The following is a 12,517-nucleotide window of genomic DNA, read 5'->3' on the forward strand; positions in this document are numbered from 1 at the left end:
ACCGACCTGCAGAGCTATTTTAACCTTATAAGCACCAAGCCCCCCGCACCTATTCTCGGGAAAAACAGTTTTTTTAATTATCTCCGCAACCACATGGTTGTTTAACTTCATTTCACTTGCTTCAGTGCTGAATAGAGAAAGATTATTATAATACATGTCATGCATTTTTGAAAAAACAATTAAATTATAAAATAGCTATAACTTTGTGATTCTGTTTAGGCCAGCAGTGAAGGCTTAGCAGGCCCTGTCGGCCCACCACTAGTATTTGGGTTGCATTTGAATGTATGCGACTTCTTTTTTTTTATAAAGCAGTCCTCTAGGCCTGTGTGGGAAAAATGACAACACATGTATGAGTGACAGGTATCATAGCCCAATGTGAGTCTTATCTCAAGGGCAGAGAGGAGAGCTTGTGACTGACCAATCAGAGGGCAGCAGGTCACAGCTCGATCACTGAGCCTTCAGACTCTGTTCACTCCACCAAAGAGAAGTACTGAGCTCAAGCCACTTTAAAATTACAAGGTCAGAGTTCCAACCACACCCATGTCTGAAACACCCCTTCTCTCTGAAATCCGCCCCCCACACACACAGAGGGAGAGAGAGAGAGAGAGAGAGAGAGAGAGAGAGAGAGAGAGAGAGAGAGAGAGAGAGAAAATCTGCAACCAGATGATCTTCCACTCATTTCCAAAACACAGATGTTTCTAAGCTTGACAGATTGGAGCAAATGATCCTTTTAACACATATGTCTGTTAAGTGTGTTTTGTATGTTAACTGGATACAGTTAAACCAAACAGAAACATATGTACTTAAATGAGCTTTGACTAACAGCTCAAGTTTTGCCACGTTATTACAAATGCAAGAGATGCCTTTTCAGCAGTAACTGAAAATTAGCTCCCGACAGTATTTCATTACTGCAAGGAGTAACCGCTGACGAGAATAGTCACCGTTTGTCTGCAAATCCACAATTGACTTGTGATTTATAAACAGGTCCCAAAAATAGCATCAGCATATGAACTGTTTAGTCATTATCTTGTGAATGCGACTCATACAGTCATTGTTTACTTCACATTTTACAATTATAATTCATCTAACACACTGTGAACCTCAAATTCAAAAACAAAATGTATCAAAACAATGTAGGAAAACTACCAGGCCTATCAATTTAAATGAGAAAAAAAACAAAGTGCAGCAGGCTATGACACTTCTTTCAGTCTATAATTATTAAATTGCATGTTAAATTTGAACCCTCAAATTCTTGAAAGAGACAATTTTACTTATTATGATAATATGAAGGTTGGCAGTCCATGTGTGAGTTTAGCAGCACTGCAACTGTAAAATGGGAGCTTGGCAGTTCGATGCAATATAAATAGCAAAGCAAGCTGACACATTTGCTTATGACTGAAATATTCTCTCAAGCTGAAACTGAAAAAGAAATATTTGATGGAAATGTGTGACAAAAGCCATGTCGCGTTTTCCCATGATGCCAATATTACAGGGAAATGATTCGGGGCCAACGTGAAAGCCTCATGTGCAACAGTCATGTTTGCATCCCTCTACAGCCAATCTACAATATTACCCTCCACTAACTTCAGAGAAGGAGCCAACAAGCGACAGCAGGAAAAGCCGGGGGAAATATGTTGCAAAAATAAATTCTGCCTCATTACTCCAGCGAGTAGGCCTATTCATATTTCATCACTATGGCAAGTTAATGCCAGGACAGAGCACCGTGTTGTGCATGCCAATTTGCCACAAAAAGACAAATGACAACAAAGTACTGCACATGGGAAGATAGCTTTAGCTTGAAAGCAGAAATGTTCCGGTTCAGTAAAATAACACAGAGCCCCAAAACAACAACTGAATGTCAAGATGTAGCGGTTAGCTAAAGTACGTATTAGCACAGGCAGCTAACGTTACCTTGTTGCGAAGAAGAAGAAGTCATCTCAGGCATCTCAACAGAGTGAAATTCTGATTCTGGCTTTAAGTTTGTCTGTCTAACTATTAACTGATAGTCTATAATTTAAAAGAAAAAGGAAACCCGACGAAGGGTTGCAGTATTACCAAACGAACCTTTACACTGCAGACATTTTGACCTAGCGGTTAATTGACGCGGCAAGAAAATCACAGGTGTTACTAATTCGGTTCTTCTTCTTCTTCTTCTTCTTCTTCTTCTTCTTCTTCTTCTTCTTCTTCTTCTTCTTCTTCTTCTTCTTCTTCTTCTTCTTCTTCTTCTTCTTCTTCTTCTTCTCCTCCTCCTCCTCCTCCTCCTCCTCCTCCTCCTCCTCCTCCCGTGCATACGGCCAGCTACCATACTAGAGTATGTAGAGCAGGATCTAGTTTACCTTTCTCTGTCATAAATTAAAAAAAAACATGTAATCAATATAGAGGCAGGTGAAATTTGAAATGACACCATACACAGAGCTATAGTCATGGATCTTTATTTCTTGAATACTCTTAAAAGAATAGCAGTATTACATTAATTTGGAATGTTCAATTTATGTTAGATTTTCTGGTACATGGCAAATTCCACTGTGAACACAAAAATCTCACTTTACAGTAACACGTTCTTGGTCACTAACTCAAAGTGCATAAATCAAGCACATAAATCAAGTGCATAAATAAAGTACACAAATAACTGTAGTGGTAGCTCTTCTGTTAAAACCAAATCAAAGACAGCAAACAATAAGACACAGTTAACTCTGAAACTAAACACAATGAAACAGTTGGTCCATTAATAAACAAAAATGATGCAGAACATTACAATATACTCACTACGTTCTATCTTGGTGTTAGCTCAAGTGCACAGTGGCGGATATACGCACTCATCCCATACATCGGACCAATTTGAGTCACCATCGGCGCATTTAGCGACATACAATACATTTTCAGACTTCTATACACTCATAGTAATGAAAATTTTGTATAGAAATATAATTTTGAACATATTTACCGACCCGGAAAACAACAAACGCTTCACCGGAAGTAAAGGATTTGACTTCCTGCTTTATTCTTGACATCTCGCTGGCTTCCTTTGAAACACAGTGCCCTCTAGTGGCTTTAGTGGTGACAACACCTTTCCCCCTGGGTTACAAACAAAAGAAGTTGTCCAGAGTTGTCTAGCCTCCAGTCATTGCAGTGGCGTGCCGTGGATTTTAGCTGTTCGCACCCCCCCCCCCCTCCGACGACAGCAGGTCCAAGTGTTATACAGTGTAGACAGAAAGTCCACAGGAAAAGTCTGCAGCTGCTGCTGCTGCTTCTTCTTCTTCAGTTTAATAGCGGATCGCAACCAGCTTGACTAGTGTACCAGGGTGTGAGAACCCATCTAGCTGGCTGTCACCATATATTTAACCGGCTTTTCTACCATAGAGAGAAACAGAGGTACAATGTGATTGGTCAAGAGCATTAAGCAGAGTGTTAAGCAGAGCGTTAAGCAGAGCGCTTATGCAGCGTCAAGCTGCACCAGCGCGCTGGCCAGAAGCAGACAGACAATGAGGAACAGACAAGACAGGAGCTGGTCAATGAGAAAATAAGCTAATAGGGTAGTAATACATGTAGTGTATTTGTGAAAAACAATAAAATTATAAAATAGATATAACTTTGTGATTCTGTTTAGGCCAGCAGAGAAGGCTTAGCAGGCCCTTACGGACCGCCACTGAGTCATTGGGCATGTGGTTTGATGTGCTTTAAATGTCTGACAGTGTGCTTGGTGGGTTAGGGTTAAGTTCAAAAGGATAACTGCATACATCTAAATATCTGGCCTATGGAATAAAAGCAAATTTACTGGAAACTTAGTACCTTTTGTTATTTATATTCAGGCTTGACTGTGGAAAGAAAGAAAAAGATCCAATACAAAATAACACAGGAAATCCAAGCTTGAAATTGAACAGCTTATGCCCCTGAAATGAGATATCTATCAAGTGGAAAATGTAACACCGTTCTTTACCATCTGACATCAGACTGGATTGCTTTTGGTCTTTTGCCCAAGAAACAGAAGCATTTCAGCAGATTTAGCTGTCAATAAACATCAGGGGACAATTTCTGTTTCATAAAAATAAATGAACATATTTTAAAACAAAACCTGCCATTTCCTGTCATTACTCAGTTTATTGTTTATCTACTTAAATTGTACATGGTGAGAAAAAAACCACGATAAACATCTTGTGTTTCTGACTGATAGTTTAAATGAAGCTAAAATAATTGGGCCAGCTCATCCTCTGAACGCTCCCCTGAGGTGTCATGCCGATTCCTGCTGTGCAGACATGGCTCAGGTCATTCATGTTTCCAGTCACCACGGCAACAGTCACACTGACGTGTCATTCGCTGAGCAGTGTGCACAGCTCTGGATCGCCTAACTCTATATCTGTGTGTGTTTGTGCATGTGCAAACAAGGTCAGGAGTTGAAACATTATGCATCAACAAACATTTCCACCCCTCCACCCCCCGCTGACCTTCCCTTCGTGGTTTCCGTTAAATTGAACAAATCAACCCTTTTTTTCCATCTCCTACTCGATCTCCCTCGCTCTTACTCTATCTCTCAACCTCCTCCTTGACTTACCCTTCAACCTCTCACAGGCCCGGAACCATGTATATTACTCATAATAAAATTATGACACTACTTTGTTTGATAGTCTTGTTTACGTAAAAAAGAGATGATGACAGGCCACAAGGTACACCTGCACATTATATATGGGAAGAGCGAGTCATTTTCTGTAAGTACTAGCATACTTGTTAAGTATGGATTTTACATATTGCGTATAAATCTTCGAAGCAAACTGCAAAAGAAATCTGCTGTTTGTACATTTTTTGGCATTACATGAAAGCACAACTCTGATTTCCCCATTTTTTCTAAAAACAGATTAGCAGAGCAGATGACAATTTTACAGACTTGGTAAAACAAAAAAACAAAAAAAAACCATAGCCTTAGAAAATATCAATTTTAAAGACTACAGTATATATTTTTGTTAGATTGATCATAAAACAACTACAGTCAATCATGGTTTGCTTTATCCTTCCAGCCAGCAATCAATCGTGTAATTTGCAATAGGACTTGTGTTGGTTTTTAACTTGTTCATTAATTCATACATCCTAAGAATTCTATTTTGTTATGCTAGATTGTTTTGTCTGGATTGTCATTACTCTTTCACACTTAGTTCCAACTAAGGTGAAACACCAAGCGTGGAAACACAGGATGTGAGGAAGCATTTCATGACAATCTAGGGCTACAGTCCGTAAATCTTTCGTCCGACAGTAAATCGTCGATGTAGCTGGAAGCCCTTCTGGTTGCTGCAGTCATTGATCTACACACCATAAGTCACTGCAAATGCACTACGAGGTGAACTTACTGACACAAATGTGCAAATTGTCTGTGATTAGAGTTGAGATAGAGTTGTATCTCTGAAACAAGAGTTGCATCCTAACAGTAGTGGTGCATGGAAAATCAGCCAAGAGTAAAACCACTCTTATTTTCGTAGAAGAGATCCAACCACAACCAACCTTCAAGAGCTCCACCACATCTTCACCTGTGTCATGACCTCAAAGTAACCAGAGAGTCACTTAGTGTGATCAATACGGGGTTGTGTTGCTAAAAGAAAGGGAGCAATACAGTATAAGAGCACCACAGACTATAAACTAACAAAGCAAGCTATTTCAGTGACTACTAGAAAATGCATTACATCATAACTGAAAGATTGAACCTATCTGCTTCTTGCTTTACAATTTAATTAGATGACCAATTTAAAATGTATCTATAAATGTATTCTATTCAAATCACACCTGATAACTCGTAGGTTAGTAAGATTGAATTGTTTTTTGTTTATCGCTAATCATCTTTTCCCTGTTCAGCCTAAATGCACATAGCAATAACTGTGTGTGATTGCTGTCATCTAGTGGACAGATGTAAACATGGCAATACTTTTAACCAATTTTCCCCATTCATTGCCTCATCTTCATGGATAGTATTTGTCTTAGTATGGACACATGTACCTACGCTACACACACATCACACTTGCCAGTACTCTCTATGCTAACCATCTATCTATCTATATATCTGACAAGACTACAATGTATTTTATTTTTAACTCCTTATAATATCCGTTTAAAAGATGCTTTAAGACAAAAAATACATTTTCCACTTTTATTTTCCATTGCACAGTAATCTCTATCTACAGAAATTCTAAATTTTTGTGGCAGCAGATAAAGTCATAAACATCCATGTGAAAGTTGCATAAAACTGTACAAGAAAATTGGCTACAATGAGAAAAATACTGCAACCCACTGATAACTGTTGAATCCAGGACAGAAGATGGCATATGGCAGATAGACAGGACTCCCTCTTGTTTGCTCGAGTGTTTGGATTGTATTGGGTTAGAATACTGCATACTGTAGTCGTGTATGGAGAAGAAACAAATCACTGTTGATGTAAAAAAAAAAAATATATATATATATATATATATATATATATATATATATATATATATATATATATATATATATATATATAACATTGACAAAAAAATAAGAAAAAAAATGGAAACACACAATTAACAGTTGGGTCGGAGGGAAAGACATTGAACAGGTTTTTGGGGATGACCTCTAGCTAAAACTAGTTATTTTTCCTGAAGTTGTTTTTTTTTTCCCCTGTTCCTAACCTTGGGGGTTTAAGACAGAGCTACCTACCAACATCCACACTACAATGCTTACTAAACACAGAGAAGGCCATATCTGTTGCTGTGGAACCAAGTGAGTCCATGGAGGACTCACTGGAGGAAGAGAGAAAGGCAAAGACTGAAGTGAATGAGAGTCCAAGCATGTGTGCAAAGACCAAACATGCGGCAGTTAATTTAAACCATTAAATTTAGAGGTCATCCTCTGATGCTCAGTATCCTATTGTTATATTTTTATCGTCATTGGTGGCTTTAGTCAGTGTAACAGACACTCAACTGGACACAGACTAGGCTGGTGAGACCAGGACATCAACATTAATTATTAAATAACCAAAATTAAATTATATCACTTAATTTCTATGAGCATACCCTGACACACATACAAACACACATTCTCAAACTCACAGATGAATACCATAAATATTGTGTCTGAGCTTTAGTGGAATGGTTCAGGTTTGTTTTATGGAAATAGCCTTATCAACCAACAGTTAGGCCTCTTCCAACATTACACATTAGTCCAGATGTTACATTTAATGACACATTGTGAAACAAAAGTACTATAAATGGCTGAGTTCCATTGCAACTTGCTCTATTTCTTGAACCCTGAATATGATAACATTCCTAAATGGACCTGATCCTAGGTCTGCGCTCCTTGGGTGAAGTAATACTGTAGTACACGTATTACCGTATACTGTCTGGTGGAATGACAAGCCAGATGATGATGCAATGGAAAAGCTAAAGCAACTCTTTGGCGTCAGAAAAAATATGGCCTCTCTCCTCTTCTGTTGCTGAAGCAACCTCAACATTTACTTTCCAGTTGGTCTTAGATTGTCAAACTATTTACTTATATACAAATAAAGGTTAAAAGCCAGGTAGACAGAGAGATACACCACATTTGCGCTTTACTGCAAATACGGAATAGAAACAAGATAATAATGGAGGTGAACGTTTCTGACACCAAACACAACAGTTTCTTGCACCTCAATAAATAAATATTAACAATCAAGTAACACAAACAACTTTCTCATACAGACAACTGTCAGCAAAACCTGAAATATGTTTTAAATTGATGCCTTTAAAGGATTACACGTCTGTATTTCTATTATCCTGCATATATGCATACACATAAATAGGGGATAAATAGGGGATACTCATGTATATGAAATTGCCATATTCATCCAGAATTTGGAAACTCCACCAAAGCTGGTTATACCATCAGTGTATTTAACACTGATTGCATCAGCATTTTTACAGTCACACTCACAGACTAAGCCAAACTGTGGACGCGTATGACATTACAGAGTGAGGGAGGCAGTTCACATCAGGTCAATAGATGACATTCTCAGGTAAACAATATATGTATGTGGTTCATACGTACGAAGAGTCAAGAAAGCTGATGTCGCCATGTCAGTGAGTACTAAATGATATATGCCTTTTATATCCTTGCCCTCCTTTTTAGATTCCAGCCCTTTTCATAAGGAGAAATTATTTGAGTTGTTAGATATAAGCCACAAAACGTATTTTTTCAACAAATCAAATATCATCCACTTTCACAACAATAGAAAAATAAGAGATTTTCCAATAATACAGACAGAGCAAAAAACCCAACGAATAACAAATAGAGGAATGGCAAGATAATAGAAATAAACAAACACACACGCACACACTGTTGGTAACGATATGAAAGTCTGTAAGATACAGAGGAGAGTCTAGAGGTTGAGCGAGATGACGAAATATCCAGTGTACATCAAAATAGGTTGCTTTTATCCCCCTGACTCTCTGCATAGAGGAGGCGTCACTGTCACAGCACTTCCTGTGGCTCTCCAACGCCACTTTCTTCGGCCTTCACACCCTGCTCTTGTCTCCTCGATGGGTTATTCCTTTCTTTTGTACTTGTCACTCTGAAGTGGATACAGCATTGCACATTTATTAGATTTATGTATATATAATGATGTATTTAGATTATTTTTCCTTCTTTTTACATTTTAAGAATTTTTTGTAGTCTGTTTCTTCATTACGTATTTGTCTTTTTTTCACCTATGTTCTTCGGTTTGAATACTGGCCCCGATGGGCTCGGAGTGGAGACAACAATAGAGGACATTTTGGCATGTGAGAATGAAGAATCTCAAGGTGCGTAGGCCAATTGGCGACCTCGGAGGAAAGTTGAACAGAGATAAACAAAGAGACAAAAACATAATAAAAGACACCATTTATTTGCTCCCTCTGAGGTTGTCCTTCTCCCCAGTCTACCCCTCAGTTCCACCCTAAGACTGAGGTAAGAACAGTATTCAACATTGTGCTAGGGAAGAAAATCCCAAGTGTCCCAGTGAAGAAGGCTTGGAGGGATGGATGAATGGACAGACGGATGGGCGGGGGTCACGGTGAGTCCAGATGAGCCAATGGAAGGTGACAGTTGTGTCCATGGAGCTCTGCTCCTCCCCTGTCACTGATCAGAACTGGTACCATTTTTTGTCTTTGCACTTCAGCATCATCTGGAAACAGAGGAAATGTTCGAGTGAGAACATGTTTCAAGTATGAGGAATACCTTCCCAACTTCTAAGTTTCATGATGAATTCAAGGGCAAACGGTCTTCCAGGGGACTTACACAGCCATAGTACTGTGAACTTTCAACAGACACATACTGCCCTCTAGTGGGTGAATACTGGAATTTCTAAAATAATTTGAGAAGGCAGATCACTCTGACATTTCTCACAAACGTTTGATTTGATACAGTCTTTGCTCTTCTTTTCTTAAAAAGTCAATAACACTGTTTGTTTGAAACACACAGCTACTGTAACTACGATGGTCAAATTAGAACTAAAACTAAAACAACACATATACAAACTTGTATGAATATCTCCTACAGAAGAGTATTTCTGAGTAAACTATTTATTTCAGCCGAGACTTTCATTTTAATTCTGTGAGGCACTGCACACACACACATTTATGTACGAGCTGGAACAACTAGGGTGTCCTTTCTGCGACGTCACATTGGGCTAACTGTTCTCTTCAGACAGATCTTAGACTTGGAATCATTTTCTGTTTACCTCATGAGCGTGTTTGGAAAAGGAGTCTGCGCTGGCCATCATGGCAGCTGTCCTCTCATCTAGCTCGCCCAGTTTCTGGCCTCTTTCATCCAGTGCTATTCGAGCGCGCGCCAGATCTCCAACGACACCAGACGCTGCTCCCTTCATGCCCTCAATGCCACCTGGGCCTGGGATGTGCTGGGCCAAACTTCGGGATGGCTTTCCAGAGGATATCTCACCAACTGAGTTAAGAGAGGAAACGAAATAAACAGCAAGAGACGTGTGAGTGAGAGGTTGAATCAACAACGGACTGAACCACTGTATATCTGGGCATGTGTAGGTTTGCCATACATAGCTCCTCTCTGTCCAGTGACTGTGCTCCTCCACCAAAGAGGCCTTTGAAGAACCCTCTGTTGGGAGCCTCTGGTGTCTCCACTGGTGTAAAAAGTTCACCCAGCATCTCCTGTGGCATCAACACACACAAATGTCATCCTGCTACATACAGTATAGTATGACTGTCTGTGTCCATGTTTACAGTGTTTTGTTCCCCACTGCTGGACACTACACACACAGTGTGCTCAGGTAACATATACATATTAATAGACAGTTTTTCAAAGATATTTCCTTTATTTTGTTCAGTTATTTGACATGCTCATGTCAGGTGGCTTTAATATGAAATGCTTTCTGTGCAGTACAGTATGCTGTTCTTTTATGCTCCCAAGACATGGGATGAGTCTGAGATTTAAAAGCCACATCCTGAACCAGGACTCGTTAAATCCACATGCATACTGTTCTGCATACAGAATGCATACATACATAACTGACCTGTAGGTTTTCACAGGTGTCCTGGCTGTAAGTGAGCCTCTGGGCCTCAGTGGGGGAGCAGAGGTACATGGCCTGACCCAGGTTGGTGAAGCAGAACGTTCTTGCTATCCGCATGTCTGTCAAAGGCAGGTAGTTTACATCCATGAGCGGTCTCAGTCCCGGCACACTAGACAGGGGGACACAAAGACGATTTATGTGATTGTAGATCTATTATAAGAATATTATAACGCTGCCAACAAATGCCTTTAACATTTTAGCTTTGGTCAGCATCAAAACACAAGAATACTGTTGATTTCAAGTTTTTCAACACGCATTTCCTGAAACATTGATGGCAATGTTTGTGCATCATTCTGAACGCACGCACGCCACGCACGCACGCACGCACGCACGCACAGGCAGACAGCTGGGCATCCTCGCTTCGTCAGACACCCATATGGATGGCTGTTCTGTCTCCGTCTCTCTCCTCTAGGGACATAAAGATTAATGAGGATGAGCAACAGACACCACCCTTACACTTCCATACACTACATGAAAATCAACCTGGTACGTCTGCATATGTGTGTGTGTGTGTGTGTGTGTGTGTGTGTGTGTGTGTGTGTGTGTGTGTGTGTGTGTGTGTGTGTGTGTGTGTGCGTGTGTGTGTGTGTGTGTGTGTGTGTGTGTGTGTGTGTGTGCATGCCTGTTTGAGAAGTTTCGTCAGTTTAAATTGGAAGGTTAAATTTAGAACGTTTATTTTGGTGTTGAAGGATTAGTTTAGCGTCAGGGTCACAGGAGGATGGAGGATAGGACAGAGGTCAAAGGGTGTGACTGAGTGTTGGCTGTGGGCGTGCATGAGGACAAAAGTTTGTGTCTGACTTTGAAGGACAACTTGAGCAAAAAGAAAAGTTGAATTGAGAACATATTATGATGAGTGTGTTGACAGCATTTAATTCTGCCTTTTAAAAGTTAAGACACTCTGTTAATCCCATTATATTGTTAAACAACACTTGTAGTATATATGACTTATATGACAACATAACCAAAAGTGAAGCCTGTGGTCAGCTTGGTTTCACACTCATTCAAATGGACTCAAATACAAGTTTCAAGTTACAAGATGTTAATAAACTTCTCAAACTATATCTGCAGCCTAATCCACTTCTCCATAGTACATCTGTGTGGTCAGATTGTCCCAAATACTCCTAATAATGCCAACACATGGCTCAATATCCAACTGCCATCTCAATCCTCATACACAACCCCGATGAGCTCATAAACAGGCATCTGTGCCCGCCTACCGCTCTTCTATTGGTCAGGACTAAACTAGCATGGTTCTCTCAATGGCTAGCATATACATTGACACTGTGACTCTTTAAAATCTTTTTTGTCCTTTTTTGTACTCAAAATACAGATGTTGTCAGGTCATCATGGCAATACTGAGCAAAACAGGCAAAAATACTGACCCTGCAGCATCTTTCGTCAAGTGTGAATACTGTTCTCTGAGAAAGTAATGAACCATACAGCGCATATAGAGCAACAGAAGGCGAATCAAAACTACTCAAACCTAATCATATGAACATGATTCATTCAAACTGACTTTGATTGGTACATTTTAATAATAACCAGCTATTTTGAACTGGTGCAGACTGACATGTTTCTCACCTAAGGGTCATGATGTGGCCATTGGCGCAGAAACACGCCAGACACACGCCTTGGCTCATTGTCACCACATCTGCCCGTAGGATGAAGGAGGTCTCTGTGATACTGTGTTTATAGATGCAGGTCTGCGAGGGGAGGGAAATGACTTTGGCCTGTTTCTCCGAACACACCACAGCGTACTGGCTCTCGTTGAGGTCCTGGGAGGTGGAAGGGGACACTGAGACGGGTCGGCGCTTACGGACCTTCTCTCTTTCTTCACCATCTGCTGTAACGTTGGGCTCAAACCAAGGCTCAAAAGCAGGGGGCAGCATGGCACCTGTAGAATCCAGGTAAGCCATCCGCATGATACTGCCCTTCAGCCGCACCAGCATGCCT

At 40.1% G+C, this 12,517-nt stretch overlaps 1 protein-coding gene across 1 annotated transcript in view; it reads right to left on the bottom strand.

Annotated features, from left to right (window-relative positions):
• Positions 1–9,028: 9,028 nt before the first annotated feature.
• Positions 9,029–12,517, bottom strand: part of LOC306734199 (syntaxin-binding protein 5-like) — a gene marked incomplete at its 5' end in the record, with an annotated part of 78,274 nt that continues 74,785 nt past the window's right edge. Inside the window, 5 exon segments of the mRNA XM_079215536.1 lie at positions 9,029–9,148; positions 9,704–9,924; positions 10,034–10,145; positions 10,508–10,673; positions 12,146–12,515. Of these exon segments, the coding sequence (XP_079071662.1) occupies positions 9,107–9,148; positions 9,704–9,924; positions 10,034–10,145; positions 10,508–10,673; positions 12,146–12,515 (911 nt within the window). The 3' untranslated portion in view covers positions 9,029–9,106.

The sequence above is a fragment of the Taurulus bubalis genome, assembly GCF_910589615.1.
Source record: "Taurulus bubalis genome assembly, chromosome: 3".
In the NCBI taxonomy this organism is placed as follows: Eukaryota; Metazoa; Chordata; class Actinopteri; order Perciformes; family Cottidae; genus Taurulus; species Taurulus bubalis.